The 17701-nt window shown below is 39.8% G+C and overlaps 1 protein-coding gene across 1 annotated transcript; it reads right to left on the reverse strand.

Annotated features, from left to right (window-relative positions):
• Positions 1-4089: 4089 nt before the first annotated feature.
• On the reverse strand, positions 4090-6105 carry LOC105057231 (protein ALP1-like). Its single transcript, XM_010939795.4, has one exon. It carries the CDS (start codon positions 5989-5991, stop codon positions 4375-4377), a length of 1617 nt encoding a protein of 538 aa, XP_010938097.2. The 5' UTR covers positions 5992-6105; the 3' UTR covers positions 4090-4374.
• Positions 6106-17701: the final 11596 nt, after the last annotated feature.

Consider the following 17701-nt stretch of genomic DNA (forward strand, 5'->3'; position numbering starts at 1 on the left):
CATGTTTTTGTACTTCAAGAGATGGAAGTTACAGAGCAACGGCAAACTCCACCCTTATATAAAGGAAGGTAAGAGAGGACCAAGATAAGCTTTTTTCTAACTAATTAAGTGAACGCTCCTATGGTTTTCTACTGTTCCTTTAACTCTAACTGACTTAAGTATCAGAGAATTCTCCAACGAATAACTTTTGATAAGAAGACTTAATTTTGCAGGTTCTTCCTCTACTACAGACAAGGTAACTTACTCGGCATCAAACTGAGTACCTCACTGGAGTTCTGTGGTAATAGACCTATTCGATTGATAACTAGGGGGGACTCCAACCCAACCTCAAATGCAACATAGTAAAATAAATAAGGTACAAGCACCGTTAAATTTTTTTCTAATAATGTTTAATTTTTTAATCATGAACAGGATCAATTGCAATCCGATTACTTTCTTTGTCTGAACCAAAAAAAATGGCTCAGACTCGAAAGTAGAGGGCATATGATATTGCATATAAATCACCTCTCTATCATTGATTAACATGTGGATAGCAATTCTATAAAGATTTAAATTTCGGATAGTTACAGTTTTGTAATTAAAAGGAATCTAGAAATGGAAGGATGATTATGATAAATTTAAATATAAATAAATAAAAGAGTGATGGCTCATAATGAGGGAGTTATGTCTCATCCCTTGGTTTCTTCAACTATAACAATTTCTTACTCCATATCTATATAAACATGGCCGGGGGACCCAAAAAGGGAAAGCTTTGAGAAGAGAGACTCTCACAACTCAAAGCTCTCATGGTGAGAAGCTGATAAGCCCTCATCCATCATACTCTTTTTTTTTCCTTCTTGCAAGTCTACAGCTCATCAGAAAATTGATCTCAGAAGGTCAAAAAAATCGAGCTCATCAAAAAACTGACCTTAGAAGGCCAAGAAGGCCGAGAAAATCGAGCTCATCAGAAAACGACCTCAGAAGACTGAGAAGATTGACCTCATCAGAAAATCGATCTCAAAAGGCCGAGAAGGCCAAGCCCATCAGAAAATCGATCTTAGAAGGCAGAGAAGGTCGAAAAAACTGAACTCATCAAAAAATTGATCTCAAAAGTTTGAGAAAATCGAAAAAATCGAGCTCATCAAAAAACTAACCTCAGAAAATCGAGAAGGTCGAGCTTATCAAATAATAAACTTTAGAATATTGAAAAGACCGAGCTCATCAAAAAGTCAAGAAGGCCGAGCTCCAATAAGCCGAGCTTCCAAAGGCAAAGCTCCTAAAGATTGATTTTAAGGCCAATCCGAGAAGGCCAAAGGAAGCTGACCAAAACATGATAATATTTTATACTATAATCTTTTATTATATTATCTTTATTATTATTTTTTCAAAGTCTGATATGATTTAGGTATCGAAAGGTTCGGTCAGAGCCAATCCGATGAGTTATTTTTTATTCGTTTTGTATATAATCCACGACTCTAAGATAGATCATATTCCACTATCGTGGATCTAAAAGCACCTTTTGGTGGTTTTGGTCGGACTGGATTTTGACAGTAATAGACCTCTTATCAGAGAATATTTGGCGAGAAAGAGATTTTCTTCGCAAGGCATGTCTATCAGAGACAAACAGTGTTGCAGGTTGGATGATTTTTTTTATTACGGAGCACCACGATGAGGTGTTGTGGATTAACTCTGAATCTACTCGTAGAACTTTCAAAAATATTTTGCTTTCAGATTTTTTTTTGACGTAGTTATACTAGATTAATAGGAATTGCCCTCAGTAGCAAAAAAAATGATCCGGCCGTTCATTATTCTGTTTTTCTCATATAGCTCCGGTTACTCCTAATAAAATTGCCTGCATTGATGTTTATTATATCCCTTATTAATAATTAAAGACAAATGAGAGATTGGGAGGGGAAAGCAGTTCTCTTTGTGAAGAAAGCAGCTAAAGATACTCATAAGAGTTCGGCCATGTGATCTGGTATATCCTCGTGATGCATAAGAATATCAAAGTAAATAGAAACAAATATTCCGAACACTTGCAACTCTTGCATTCAGTTTATCTTGCAATTTCTCAAAGATTACGTGATGATTTTTTGATTTTCATGGATAGACTATGATGGCAATTGGCATCCATGGAAACGCAACCTGAGAGTCTTAAATAAATAAAATTGAAATATCCGTGGAATATCCTGAAATAGAAACACTAGTCCGAGGTTCCTTGCTATTTGCATTACCGAATAGGTAAGCATCCGCAAGTTTCAAACACTGCCTCCAAAATTTAAAACAAGAACACAACATATATGTGTGAATAGATACATACATGCATACATATATATGACGTTTAAATGCTTATCCAGAAAAGAGTATCTGAAAAGAACAGTAGATGGATATATCATGTATGACGCTTAACAAATAAAATGACAGATCATGGATGGGTTTGCAAATTGTTTACATTGGGTTTCTTGAAGACAATGTAAAATATATTAAGTTACTTAAATTGATAATTAATCATGACAACTTTTTTTTATTAAGAATAAAATGACACATTGCTTGAAATATCCATAGAACCATGATAACTTCATACTAAAATAAAACGACAGTTCAGTTAAAGTGTTCAACACTTGAAATTAAGAGTGTTCTAATGTAACGCTCCATCATAAGTACCCAGCGTCAGCACTTTTAGTTTGACGTTAGTAGGACACTTGGAAGTCCGATCTCTAGCTGTTTTATGTCCTCTCTTGTAGTATCCAGATGTTCAGAAATCGTCGAAAGACACTTAACTAGAATCTTTAAAAACGGAGCGTCCAGGTAACGTCTCTTTTTGAACGAGACAAATGAAACCAAAGAATATCAGAAAAATCGTCATATATTATCATATACTTTCATGGAGTTCTAGAAGGAATTGACTTTGTTAGGGTGGACCTCCTGTTGCTCATTGGACAGCCAAGAGGTAAGGCAGTTTAGTTATAATAATATACAACAAAAGAGGAAACCTAAATTGCTTGTACCACCTTTGCTGCTCAAAAGCAGCCATGTTTTAATACAAATTGCAAATACAAAAGCTGATGTTTTCTAGATCAAAAGAGGAAGATGGTATCAGGTCCACAATAATGTTCACCTACATGAATGGTTTCTTTTAAACCTTTCCTATATTAAATTAGCTGAGAACCTTCTATTTGACAAACATGGCTGGGAGCTACCAGGTGTCAGCCCCTATGCTATGTGGAATCATTTGGTACTCCTGCCCATCTAGAAACATCACAATGATTCAGCATATGGTAATTCTTCTTTTCTAAATCATCAGAAATCCTCATTCCTTATATACGTACTGTATCCAAGGTTCACAAATTAAGTAGTCTTTAATGCTTTCTAAAAACTCATTGAAAACTATTGTGATATACACATAAGAAGGTGCCAAACAAATAATTTGATAAAATTCATGAAAAATATTGCCTTCACATCATTGATATTCTTTTAAGCTTTCCAGACCATGTACCCGTCCCCAACAACACTTCAGCCACCAACCCCTGGGAAACAAAAACAATACTGGTCAGCCACTAATGTCTTTATGCTTTTACCATCAAACTTGGTCTTCATCGTCCTTCAGCACTTTACTACATGGAAATTTCAACCTAGTCTACCAAGTTGGACTTGGACTCTGATGGTTGGCAACCTGCATTATTTAGCATTTTAAAACTACAGACAATTCTTCTGATAGCAAAATGTCCATGTACAAGCAAATTCTTGTTTGTCCTATATTTATTCCAGATGGGAATCAAAGAACATCAAGATCTACAATGCCCAAGGCATGGAAAAGCTAGTTATGCATAGAAATGACATGGAAAAATGTTATGTTTTGTTCTTAGACATATATACAAGCTCAAAAACCATTCAATAGTTTTCAAATGCATAACATGTATGACTGGAGAAAGTAAACCGAGGGGTCTACCTTGATATTAAAGTCACAGCTTGCTCACCTTTTTAGTGGCACCAAGCATATGATAGAGCTCCTGCACTCTGACAAGGTTCCTGTCCTGGTTCCCGTATCCGGTGGCCACAAGATACCAACTGAAATGCAGGGATCCAAGAACCACAGGATTCCATAGCAACTTAAGTTAACAATGATCATTGAAATCTTGATTCAAAAAGAATAATTATGACACAAATTTCTTCAGCATTTTCATGTAAGAAAACCCCCAATACAATGTCAATCAACTTTCTCCACCTCTCTGACCAATCTTAATTTCTTCTAACCAAACAAAATCTAGAGACCTATCTATCAGTCAGTGATGGGCAATCAATTAAATTCCTTTCGATGGCGGACCCACAACCAATTCAAATTAAGCTAAAATTCTGCACTGTTCAGCGACAAAAAAAAAAAAAAAATTCCAGAAATCAGAAGAATGCCGTTCCGGCGAGGCCATGATGCAACAAATTGTGGGCAATGTTGTCTCTAGCCTGCATCGAACTCGCCGAGCGGATGCCGTTCTCCGGCACCATCTCATCATCCACCAGCTCAAACCTCTGCGCCGGATCCATCTCCTCGTTCCTAATTTCGCAAATGTTGTGGAGCACGCAGCAGGCCCCGAGAACGACCGGCAAGTCCTGCAATTTGACCTCCGTGCGCCGCTGCAGGCAGCTCCACCGCCCCTTGAGCCTCGCAAACGCCTCCCTCGCAACACGCTGCACCTCGCCGATCTTCTCGTTGAAGGCGTGCTGCGTCCAGGTGAGGTTCTGGTGGGTGTAGGGGACGAGGACCCAGTCCATGAGAGGGTAGCCGGTGCCGCCGACTACCCAGGAGTTCTTGAGGAGGCCGGCGGAGGCGCGCTTGTAGAGCGCCGACTGCTCGAGCACCTGGTCGTCGGGCATGGAACCGGGCCAGCCTATGCAGACGTCGGTGAAGACGCCGTCGGGGTTGACGACGCCCTGGACGGTGATGGAGTAGGAGGTCTTCTGGTTGCGCTCGGTGTGGCGGCGGTTGAAGTAGGCGGCGACGCTGATCTTGGGGGCGATGATGGGGATGTGGGTGGTGTACATGGAGCCCACCACGTTGGGGATCCCGGAGAGGGCCTCGAAACGGGCCTTGATGGCGGCGGTGGCGGCGTCGTCGGGCCACTGGAGGAAGCGGGGCATCAGGACGGTCTTGATGGCAGAGCACACCTCGAGCACGAGCTTGTGGCAGGTGGAGATGCCGAGGCCGAAGCGCTTCGACACCAGGCGCAGCGGCTCGCCGGTGGCCAGCCGCCAGATGCACACCGCCACCCGCTGCTGGACCGGGATCGCCGCCCGGAGCATCGTGTCCTCCTTCGCCACCACCGAGCTCAGCTCCTCGCAGATCATGTCGAACGTCGCGCGCCCCATCCGGAACGCCTGCCGGAACTCCGCCTCTGGGTAGTCCGGGCGGTTGCACTGGTCCCACCAGTCCCGGGACCGGTCCTTCACCCAGAGCCGCCGGTGGTGGTGCTGGACTCCCCCGCCGCCGCCTGCGTCGGCGGCGGAAGCGGAGGAGCAGCTAGCGACGGAAGCGGCCGCGGTGGCGGAGGCGGCGAGGCGGGAATTCTCCGAGCGGAGGGATTCGGAGTCGTCGAGATCCGAGAAGTGGTCCTGGAGGCGGGAGTAGTACTCGAGCATGGCCTGGGACTTGCGGCGGTGGTTGGCCTGGAGGAGGGAGAGGTCCCGGCGGGCGGCCTCGTCGGAGGCCCGCCGGTCGGACTCTTCCTGGGCATCGAGGACGGCGATCGACGTCAATAGCCTCGCAATCGTCCGCTTCTTCTTCTTCTTTTTCTTCTTCTTCTCTTCATCCTCCTCCCCACCACCTCCGGCGTCGTCGCCTCCACCTTCATCTCCGCCGTCTCGTCGCCTCCGCTCCTTCGCCATGTCGGCCGAGGGGGACGAAGAAGGGGGGAAAGAAGCTGGGGCGTCTTGGAAGGCGGAGAGGTAAAAGGAGAAGTCGTCTTCAACTGGGGGGAAGAAGAGGGGGTTGGTGGAGGTCGGGGTGGGAGGGGATTTCATAAATCGATCGACGCGTGCGTTTGGTGGCGTTGCAAAAGGAATTGGAAAACTTGGATGGCGAAAGGAAGAAAGAGCAGCTAATCAAAGGGGGGCGGGTGCGATAGGATAATGTGAACGGTGACGGTAATATATAATATATACGTTGGGGGAGCGACGCCGTGTGAACGCGGTTTGGTGGCGCGTCGCGAAGAAGGAAGCGGGCGGGGCCGCCGACTGGCGAGTTCCAGTAAACCGCGGGCCACGCGTTTGCGTTTACGGGGTTGGAGGGAATAGTATTAGAAAACTAGTGCCCTGCGGCTGAGACAACTGGTTGATAAGAGGAGTGACGTCAGGTGATGACGTGTAGCGTGTGGGGTACGTTAGGACAAGGGGATCGAGGGAGCACCGGAACAGGTTCCGTGTTCGTGTATACGCGTTAGGCAGCGAAGGGAGGAGGGGAGTTGCGTAGAGATTCTGGTCAAGTGGGGGTTGAGACGGAGCAGTACGAAGGATGAGAATGTGAGATGGGTCAAAAGAGGGTGACATGTTGTTTCCAGAGCCTCTTTGTAAATTATTAGACCCGCGTTTGTTTTTGTAATCAGGATCTGTTTAGACTTTAGACTTTAGACTAGCGTTTTGGCACTGGTCAGAAGAGCAGATATGGCCGTTGGCCGGGGTGGTCTTCCATAAACAAAAGTTTTGATATGTTTTATTAACTTTTTACAATACATGATTTCCTTTTTTTTCTTTCTCTTGATACAAAATGCATGTGATCAGCTTAAAAAGAACGAATATTTGATCCCGTGGATTGAAGAAGTATTTCTTGAGCCCACATCGAGTATTGCTCGATTGAGCAACAGCACTTTCCTGGATGAGGTCTCCCGCCATCCTTAATTTGCATCTTCCTTAATTTGCATCTTTTTTTGTTTTTTTTTGCATATTAGCTAAGAGCATCATGGATTTTCTCTCTTTCTCTGTATATATTCTATGTATGCATGCATGCATGTATGTAGAATATGTAAACTGATAAAAGCACAATATCAAGAATTTGTATGACAAAATAATCATGAATAAAATTAGAGAGAAATAATTTATAAGAAATTAGAAGAACTATAGACTTCTCTAAAAGTATCACGACCCCTCCAGGCTAGATAGATTGCTTTAGCACTTTTTAAGTATGTATATATATATATATATATATATATATATATATATATATATATATATATATATATATATATATGATCTTTAGCTCCATCCAACTTCTCCCTTCCACAATAAGAGCATGTAGAATATTTGATTTGATTAACTCTTTCAATTGCCCAAAATTAATACTTTGAAGGTATATAATATGAGGAAAAATAGCAATCGAAATAGGGAAAAAAAAAAAAAAAAAAAGGTAGGCAAGCAAAGTGAAAAGAGAGCCTGAACTATATGGTCTTTATATATAGCTTATTTGAGAAATAACTCTAATAGCTAGCTACTAGCCCGTAAAGATTGCAATAATGTCTTGGAAGGACACTTTGTTATGTACTAGTAAAAACCCCTCGAGATTTAGCATGACCTTAAAAGCCTCTCTAACAAGTAACCCAATAAATCCTTCAACAAGACTTAATTTAAAAACAAAATAAATACTAAAATAATACAACACAAGCCAAAATAATTAAAAGCAAGAGAGAGACTTCCATGCACACAGCCGGTCTAGCTCAGCTCGTGATACAAGCATCACACGTCATAGCTAGGACCTAGTTATGCCATTGTTCGTCTTGAATGAAGGGTTGCCATTATGTAATACTCCATCCAATCCAATCTATGAATGGACTACTCATTATTACAGTGCTTCTTCAACCACCAAGGTAGCAAGATTGCTTTCATTTGAGATATTTGATATAAATGCAACATTTTTAAGACAATGATATATCCGGTCCGAGGATTTTAGAGTGCATAAAAATATATTTTTTTAAAATAAACTGGAAATTGAAAGGAAACTAATTGCTATGATACGAACCCACGAGATTTTGTAAGAAGGGAGATGTACCGAAGATTCGCGCCTTCCCTTAAAACTCCAAAAAGGGAAAAGGGGAAAGCTAGCATGCAAGAGCTAAACTATTTAATCAAAAAAAAAAAAGTATGCAAAGCTAAACTAAAATATTTTAATATAGAAAATTAGCAAAAGTCAAAATAAAAAAGAAAAAAAAGTGAGAGAAAAGAGAAGAAAGCTCCTATTTTGATATGATGGGCCTTAGGTCGGACCTTCTCCTACAAGCCTCGTCGAGTCCACCACACCGTTCAGAAATGCATAAAGGTATAAGAACCATGACTTTCTTCAATGTAGGGAAATTCTAAAGAAGTGTGATTTTGCAAAGGCTCTGAGCTCCTTCTTTGTGATATTTATTGATTCCTGAGCAATATATAGGATCTTTGGGGGAGATCTAGAGCTTCTGCATCCAATGCGACATAAAAAGACAGTGAAAAATTACCTAATACTAATCAAAGTCAAATAAAAATCCAAACGTACAAATCAAGTTAGGGAGTTGTGGAGCTCGGGAGAGGTTAGAAGTTTATCAACGGTCGGTTTGGCATCAGCAGAAAATTAACAGTCAACATCCATAGTTGGTCGATCACTTCCTTCAAGAAATCCAGGGAGTGCTGATGGCCAATCTAAGACCAGTAGGTCGTTGAAGACAAAAACATAAACGTACCATTTGTAGGGTAGAGGTGGTGCAACACCACCATTAGTTGACTTCAGCAAGGCCTAGGGCCCTTTTTTCCCTAAAAATCATTGATAGGGTCCTTTTTCCCCCATAAAATTGAATGGTTCATAGGATGCAAGGTGTGGCAAGGCAGAACCTTTTATTGGAGTGAGGAAGTCTGGACATCATTATTAGCGACACTTTTGATCTTTCTTTGGGGTGACAAGAGTTGGATACATGCACGTGCATGCGCAGGCCAATGAGCAACCCAAAGCCCATACATCCAATTAAAAGCAACTAATTGGAGGAACACTAAATCCAACTCTTATTTCATTATTATTTTTTAATATAGAACTAAAATATAGTAAACTAGTTAAAAATAAATGCTTTAATGATCAGGCTTTTCTAATCAAAAATCAAAATTATCCAAATAATTCAATATATTATCCAACCATATGTAGACTTTTGAGTTGTAATTTCCTGTTGTGTTATTGTTGTTTTTGGATTTCAGCAAATTTTGTTGACTATTGTTCTCAATCTGCTATTTATTTATTCGTCACTTGGTTTACCAGTTAGATATGATAACGAAGATTACAAGGAAAAGTAAGTGGCTCCAGTGGAGCCCAGAGTTCTAAATAAGTTTGGCGAGTAAAGAGGTGATACATGACAAGTAATTTCTGGCATATTATATAAGAGTCAATGGTTTCCCTAATCTCTCATGGTGGTGATTAAAAATATAGAAAATGCATCACATGCATGACTGCTCCATTTAGAAAAATTTTTAGTTGGGCCAATCCACTAGCTTACGGACGGATCAATCCAACCACGAAAGGACACGCAAAAATACGGATGAAAAAGAAACAATAGAATAAAATACGCGGTAAACCTCTTCACGAACCACCTACCGTGCAGAAAAACTCAAGTTTGGCGCCATTTTGGGAACATCGAGGCATGCCAAGCAGTAGTCTAGAACCACAAAGCTTTCTTGCTTAAAGCACCAAATTGTCCCGGGAAAGCAAACCGTGTCCTTTTGTTGACCACTAATTGCAGCTAGAAGTCAAATGATTTAGAATACCCACCTGGAAGCAACGATTCAAAATTCAAATAACTTGGAACATTTCAAAGGAGTTTTCAAACAAATATTATTCTACAAGTTATGAACGAATAAAGTTCATAAACAGCTCATCTCTGAGTTTGTTTTTGTTTTCCACTAGAAATAAAGTCAAACTTAATTCACAAGATTTGATGTTTAAACAAGTCAAGCCCATGGGATCACCAACTCAAAAGATAGGGCAGAAGAAGTCCACGCCTACCTCGTTGAAAAAATAGCAAACAGAGAAGCCTAAATTTAACAATCTCGATCACACGATTGATTCAAGCCAAGATAATTCAAAGCTCCTAGCTTGCTTCTAACGTTGATATTAAGAAGAAAGAAAAAAAAAATATATATATATTTTCTAGTAGTTCAGAGGATTCGCTTCAATTTTATTTTTTGACAAGACAGGGACATGTGCGGGGATGGAATGGACACCGATCACAGGAAAGTCATCAGAAAATGTTCACCATGCTCTGAGAAAGATGTGACTATTGTCATGTTCTACTTTCCCCATTCATCATCTCTGCTCCGAAAGCGTTCTCCTTTTCCTTTTTCTTTTTCCCATCAAAAAGAAAAAAAGATGATCAAGTACTGACACAGTACGAATCACATCAGAGAAACTGCAGCCTTGGCCAAAGTCTATGATCACTCTGTTTCCACGGACTTCGCGAATCATTTCTTGTGCTTTACTCCACTTCAATCCACATTCCAATCATCTTACATTATATTGAATTTTAGAAGTCATGTCTAGGACGAAAGTCTCGGATCCCCGTCACCTCCTGACATGATAACGATACGTGTAGAAATTTTGATCCTATCATCACTGCCGTAAACTAGAAAATTATACCGTCCACCAAGGGTGCCACCATTGTGGGCTTTTAGGAATTTTCCAGAGCACATGATTCGCATGTGATGAAAAAGAAGAAAGGGCTCGGATTCTACCAATCAAGTAATTTTTTTTCTATTATTACCTCGTCCAATCAAAAGACTCATTTTCGGATGCTGCAACCCGGTTCTATTTGTTGCAGCAAAATGTCGGCTATGGAGGGTAATATTCATGGAATATGAGACGATCTTTGTACCAGCTCACATGTATTTAGATAAATATATTTTAATATTTATATAATATAATTTTATAAAATATTTGATTCGTGATCGAAATTAAAATCGAAATGGATTGAAATTGGAATCAGAATGATCAAATCTTTCAAAGCATTTGGTTCATGACCGGAATCGAAATCGAAATTTAAATAAAAATTTGGATCCATAGAAGATAATAGAGATCGAGTTCTATATAAATTGAGCTATTTTCATTTTATTCCGAAATCAGAATCGAAATAGGATCTCTCCCAACTAAATAGTTGGAATAAAAGTCACCTATTCCGATTCCGATTCTAGACCTTCGTTCCCTCCAATTAAACACCTTCTTAATTTTTTTCTTTATTTATAATATTTATGGGATAAACTTGGGTACAAAAATGCAAAATAAATTGGGATTGAAGTCTCACTAAAAATGAATATAATTTAACACCTTATTAGGAGTGTCAAAAAGACAAACATGATGCAATGTATAAAATATCGAAATTGAAACCGAAATCCATTACCATCTCTGGAACCAAAATTAAAAGTAAATAATTTTTAAAATAAAAATTTATAACTGTCACAAAAAAAAAAAAAAAAGCAAAGTCAAAATCAAAAAATCGAAAGTTGCCAACTTTTTTGTATTCATTTCCAAACTTTTACATGCAAATAACAAAATCAAACATATCATTCGTAATTTTCATAGTATAATTCATAAAATCTAACTAAATTCATAATATAATATTTTGGATTTATACAAAATATAAAAAATTTCAAGAGTAATAAATACCGGGTATGTTCTATTTGGATCCTTTTCAGATTGAGAAATCATCAAAATTATATCAAAATAGAAATTAGATAATTTTTAATTTTTAAATCTATTATTGGAATTATCCTCATGGTCAAAACCGCTCCATCTAATTTGGAGATGGATAAAACATTTGGGTTTCCGTTGCTGCCGACACCCCTAGCTCATGTGGACGGTACACTTAACTCATCAAATTAGTTGCCGACTGTGGTAATGGACTGGGATGGGTTTTTCTTCAAAAGGTGGGTTTGCGTGATCTCAAAGATGCGTTTAATCCATACATACTTTTCCAAAATGAATACATTTATTACACGCAATGTTCCATGACCAATCCTGGTCATTTTAAATATCACATCTCCAAATAAAGTTGAAGTACCTGAAAGTTTCATCTCGACCATCTTCCCTAGGAAACTCATATATCTTGAAAGAGTTCAATACAGATTTAATTCACGTGTCCTATGCTTTTTGTCTTGTTTAATAATGCTCAATCTGCTTTGACTGCTCTGGAAGCTCTCCAAGATGAGTCCTACACGATCGTGCTTCACCGAATTCTTGTTTGACCATTTCGTTGGCACATGAGCCTACGTTTCCTCCGTTACTATTTCTGATTTTTAGCATGTTAAGGTAGAGCTTGCTTTAACGTCATACACACCACAGTTCAGATTTGATGGATCTTTAACTGATCGCCGCCTTTCCCCCAACCATTTAATTACACATGGCATGTTTACCAAATATCCATGTGCGATTTGTGCTTCTCCATCAGACCCTTTGTATCAAATTGTTTTTTTTTTAGTAAATTTGTAGGTCAACCAATCTAAAGCACCTTCAAGTCCCGCATTTAAATCAGCCAATTAAAGGGTCTGGTCATACTCACCAGATCCTATTATAACTCTACCGTTAAAAACATGCTTGGGTAAGAGTAACACTAGGATGGATGATCCTCTGAAAAGTCCTCCTGGATCGATTGATTAAGATCGGAATACCACTGGAGATATAAATTCTAAATTCTGTCTTAGATATCTGTTTAAATGGTCTTCAAAGTTTTATGCCATCCAAAGCTCAACTCATGCCTTTCCTACCTTCTGAAATTTAAAGATTTTTTTTTTTTTGATGACTTTTATCTTCGCAACTTACTATAGACTGGATTTTGATCTTTAAACAGATGGTTAAGAGATCACATTTTGAAACCAAAAAATGGCACAGAGAAGACTTGGAATTCGTGATATTAATGGGCTGCATCAAGCCCAAGCATGAAGCTAGCCCACGGGTACTTGGTCCAAGCGTCACCCAACTTTGGTTCAGGCCCAAACCGGACAAAGCTTCAACTTTTGGTGGCTCTTTGGCATAATCCCGGCATGAAAAAAATTCAGATTTGTTCCCCTCCAATCAATTTAAATCAGGCTTTAGAACTGGAAAAAGCATGCCTGTGCCCCTTATTAATTTTCTCATGATTGTTGATCAAATTTTGGTTTCAATATTTCCTACTTGATTTTTTATCAACAGAAAAAAGGATGGCACGCATAAATAATGATGCTTGAAGCTTGTAGAAGTATTTATAAGTTATATGGGTGAATTACTGAGTTCTTGGATTGCATAAGAATGGAACACACTTGTGCAAATACTCCACCATTTGCCTGAGATGGTTTGGGGCTTTATTTAAGATACATTTTTTTGCTTTTCAGTTATGCATGGAACTGCAGAAATGTTATGTTTTTTATAAAGCTAAACATGCAAATTATTATGCTGGAAGTGTAAAACTTTCAGAAATCCTGCTAAACGCAACTTCAGAGTTGATTAATCAGTATTGATTGATCTCAGGTAACATCTACCATCATTTGACATCCAGACTCCATCAGAGGAGTGAACTATTCTTCGGCGGACTTACCGAATCGCGGTGTTCATGCAATCTTTCAACGGTATATAGTGGTTGTGATCATGCACTTTGCAAACATAATAGGATCAATCATATGGAAGTGATGACCAATTGGATAGTAGATGCATCTAGAGACACTACATAACTGTTGAATGACTTATTTGTTTTGTTTGCAGCGGAAGCTTTGAAGATTCTGTGCCTTGGGATGTGCTACACTTCAGCTTCATTTGTAGCATTGAACAGCTTTTCCTTTTAGCAACTATTGTTCGTCCCCCTTCCATTCACCATTTTGTACTGGAGCTGTTTAAACTTTTGAGGGCATGCAGACCAGACCACAGGTACTGCTCTTGTTCACCTTTAGTATTTTGAATGATACATTAGCTATAGCTTTCAAGTGGAATCATAGTGGGAATTTGCATAACATCGTTATTTAGCATGGATAAAACTTCTATAATCGAATTGTTTATGGAAGAAATTATGGTTGAACATACTTCGAGAATATCCATCGAAAGATGGATGGCCGTATGCACTTACGCACGCACATTAAGATACTAAGAAAAGAGAAATGAATAAATTCTAGAGATATTTGAACAGTTTAGATAATATCATATAATTATTTTTTTTATGAATATCTTAATATATGCATGTGGCAGACGATGACAGTCCGATCATAATTCCTTTCATGGCCGGTTCAACTATAGAAGTTTTACCTATTTAGCACAGATTAGAAATAGTTGCATTGGTTATTTGGATTTTATTTGGATAGGTAGGCAGATCATATTCCGTAAATCATGAGATGGTTTCTCTGGTAGCCGGTACTCACTGAATTTAGTGGATCAAGTTGATCCACAAGGATTTGCTTGTTTTACCTTTAGTAGCTGGCAGTAAACATCAGTTCTCCATTGAATAATTAGAACTTGGTGGAATATTACCAAATTATATGCTTCTCTTCAAATGCAGGACTTGGGGAGACTGAGGAGAAGACATGCAAGGCAGCGAAAGTCATATCGTATTAGCTTTTCACTTTATGGCAAGTGTGAAATTAATGCAGAGTAGGTCACCAGGATAAAGGAAACTAACATCCTGTTATGAAATCACTAATCTTGTTTCCCCTGCATATTAGCAGCATTTGCTGGTATGACTTGTGTGGAGTGTACTCTATTATATCCAAATTGATGATGCGTGTATAATAAAGAGCATATCATATATAATAAATAATATAGAGCGGGAAGCGGGAATTGATTGGTGCAAGGATGGAATGGAATACTACATGACGCAAGGTACCATTTGTATTCTTTCATTTCTCACTTGGTGCTATAGATTGGAAATCCATGAACAGGCTTAAATATCAACCGTACAAGACTCTCCAACACATGATCGAGTATTTAATTTGGTTGGCTGTTTTAATTGACTGTTCCTTCGCATCTATACTAGAAGCTCTCGTGTCCTTCTGAGCTCCTAGTGGGCCAATCAAGATTTGTGTCCTCCCCAATGCACTGGAATTCCAGTGAACCTGGCCTAATTTGTATCTATTGTCCATGCATTTCTAACAGCCAGATAGCATATATAATAACCAAAGGATAGTATGTTACTAACCTATGGTGCAATGTTTAATCTCTTGTGAATGGAACTGAATAACATTTTTGTGAAACAAATCTGACTTGGTCTTTCTGAAACTGCAATGTGAATGGAACTGCAGAGTGAGCACCAAAAAATTCTCGGTTTTCTAGAGATTGAAAAACCAATGGAAAAAGGCATGGAAGCCATTCTTATTAATTCCTATGGCTTCTCGTATATCTCATGCGTCTTTTCTCATTCTGTTTAAATTACTCTGACTTGCTTGTTGCATTCACACTGCATTCTTGTTCTTTTCTTCTATATTCTCAAAAACGGATGTCAATGTTTTATTGTCTATTCCTGCATATATGAACTTACGAAGATGTTGAATTTGCATGAGTATGGTGGAGATTAATTGATTATGAAGACATTGTAGCAGACTGTGACCATAACCAAAAACACAGTCTCACTAATTTGTCATATTGGTAAGATAAATCATTCTACCCCTAGAAGTCTTGCACCAAGCTACATTCAGATCATCAACTTCTTTTCATAACTTATTCTCCTGGTATCAAATCAATCTTTTTCCCCTTTTTTTTTCTGATTCTCTTTTCATATCCTCGATATGAATCCACTCCTCCCTCCTTATCTACATCAGCCTTGTTGGGGTATTTAATCGAAATTATGATTTTGGTGGAGATCCGATTTTCCTATTCGATTGAGGATCGGCAATCGTCTACTTCATCAAATCTACTCGGACAACTATCAGCAATGCTCGAAGGTTAGTCGGACAGTACGACTACTTATAGATTGACAATTATATCAGTATAGAACCAATCGCCTAATTCGGATATCAACCGAGTATTTACTCAGAAATTATAACCCACGACTTGAAAGATTAGGGATCATCAAAACGGTTTCAATACACAACGAGAGCATTAACTGCCCATAACTGAGAGATCATAGATCTAACTAACTACCCATTAAATCCATAATAAATTCGATAACTCTCCCAATACTTCAAGGGATGGAAGACAAATCTCATCTTTATATAAAGAGAGGTAACAGAGGATCAAGATAAGCTTTTTTTTGGCTTAATAAGCACTTACTTCTATGATTTTTCTATTGTTCTTTGAGCTTCAGTTAACTTAAATATTGAAGGAGCTCCGTTGGATAATTTTTGATAAAATTTTTTTTTACATGTACGATCTTCATCAAAAAGCAAGATGCAACTTATCCGGTATCCAACCGAATAACTTCTCGAGCGGCAACAAGCCTCAATATTAGTTTGCACGCACGTCTCTCTTTCCGGTCCTCTCCTTTCCTCTTCAGTTTTCATCCTCAATTCTGAAATCCCGCATCCACTTCACCAAAATATCCCCGTTCCACAGTTCATAAAAATAGAAACACAATAGAAAACTTGACACCGGAACAAAACGAATCAATGATGCCACAATTCTCGCCGTTGATATAACCTAATCACATATATATCTACCAGGTGGTTGGATATTTCGAGGAGTCGTGTATCTTAAGGGATCCCCGCGTATCACGAGAATCATATATTTAAGGCGACACGTAGACCCGGCATGCTTTGAATGTGAGGGAGATGACGCGCCACGTCGGCCACGACAGCGCTGTCCGGTTGGGGCGGACGCGTGGCCTTCGGTAGGTGGTCCGAATCCGCTTTCCCTTTCACGCTGGCCACGGAAACACATGCCGTCGCATATTTTTTTTATATCTCTTTAGCCCTTGCAGTCCGCATAAATTACACGTTACGACAGACGCCATCCACCGGCTTCCATCGGCGAATAATAAGCCCGCTCGAGCCTAACGAGGAATAGGAGATATTTATTATGATGCAAACTTATTGCAAACTTGTTACGTCACCTTAGAGGTGGTTAGGTTAATAACCCACCCTCAAGTCAGCACGTCAACCGGTTGGTACGTCATCGACCAAAAAAGAGAACGAGATCAAATTATGATGACATCCCATTCCTGGTAAAATTGCAGTTAAGATTAAAGTCAATTGGTTGGCACAATGTTCAGCTTAAAGACGTCTCAAACTCAAATAACAGCAACGGCGAGGGAACGGATCCGATTCCTCCGGGTTTTAAAGAAAACAATTGAGCCACGTTTTATACATGGAGACATCAAGGTTTAATCATCGGACGGACGGTCTGGATGCCTTTTAAAGGTGGCGATCTATGCTTCCGGTCCAGTCCGACTCCGTGGACTTCGACGCACGGCCGTCCGTTTGTCATTCTCGGGCCAAATCGAGGGCATTCTCGTGATTTCCGAATGAAACGGATGCCCGGACCAATCGAGGGAGGGAACCGGCGTGGGACGCCTCGTCCCGTCCCCGCGGCCGTCCATGCTCTTTCCTCCCGTCCACCAATTCCTTTTCGTTCTCCATCGCCGTTCTCCGGCCGAACCGACCACGCGTGGGTCCCACCTTATCTACTACTGGCGTACACACGAAACGTGTCCACATGTTGCAACGAAGCTGTTTGGTGAGAAACGGCCGATCAGTATATTCGGTGGTGGCGTCATCGTCCGACACCTGGCCCTCCTCCTTTTATGCTTCCCCTCCTCCCGGTCATCTTCTTCTCATCTCCCTCCTGCTC

The sequence above is a fragment of the Elaeis guineensis genome, chromosome 2 (assembly GCF_000442705.2).
Source record: "Elaeis guineensis isolate ETL-2024a chromosome 2, EG11, whole genome shotgun sequence".
In the NCBI taxonomy this organism is placed as follows: Eukaryota; Viridiplantae; Streptophyta; class Magnoliopsida; order Arecales; family Arecaceae; genus Elaeis; species Elaeis guineensis.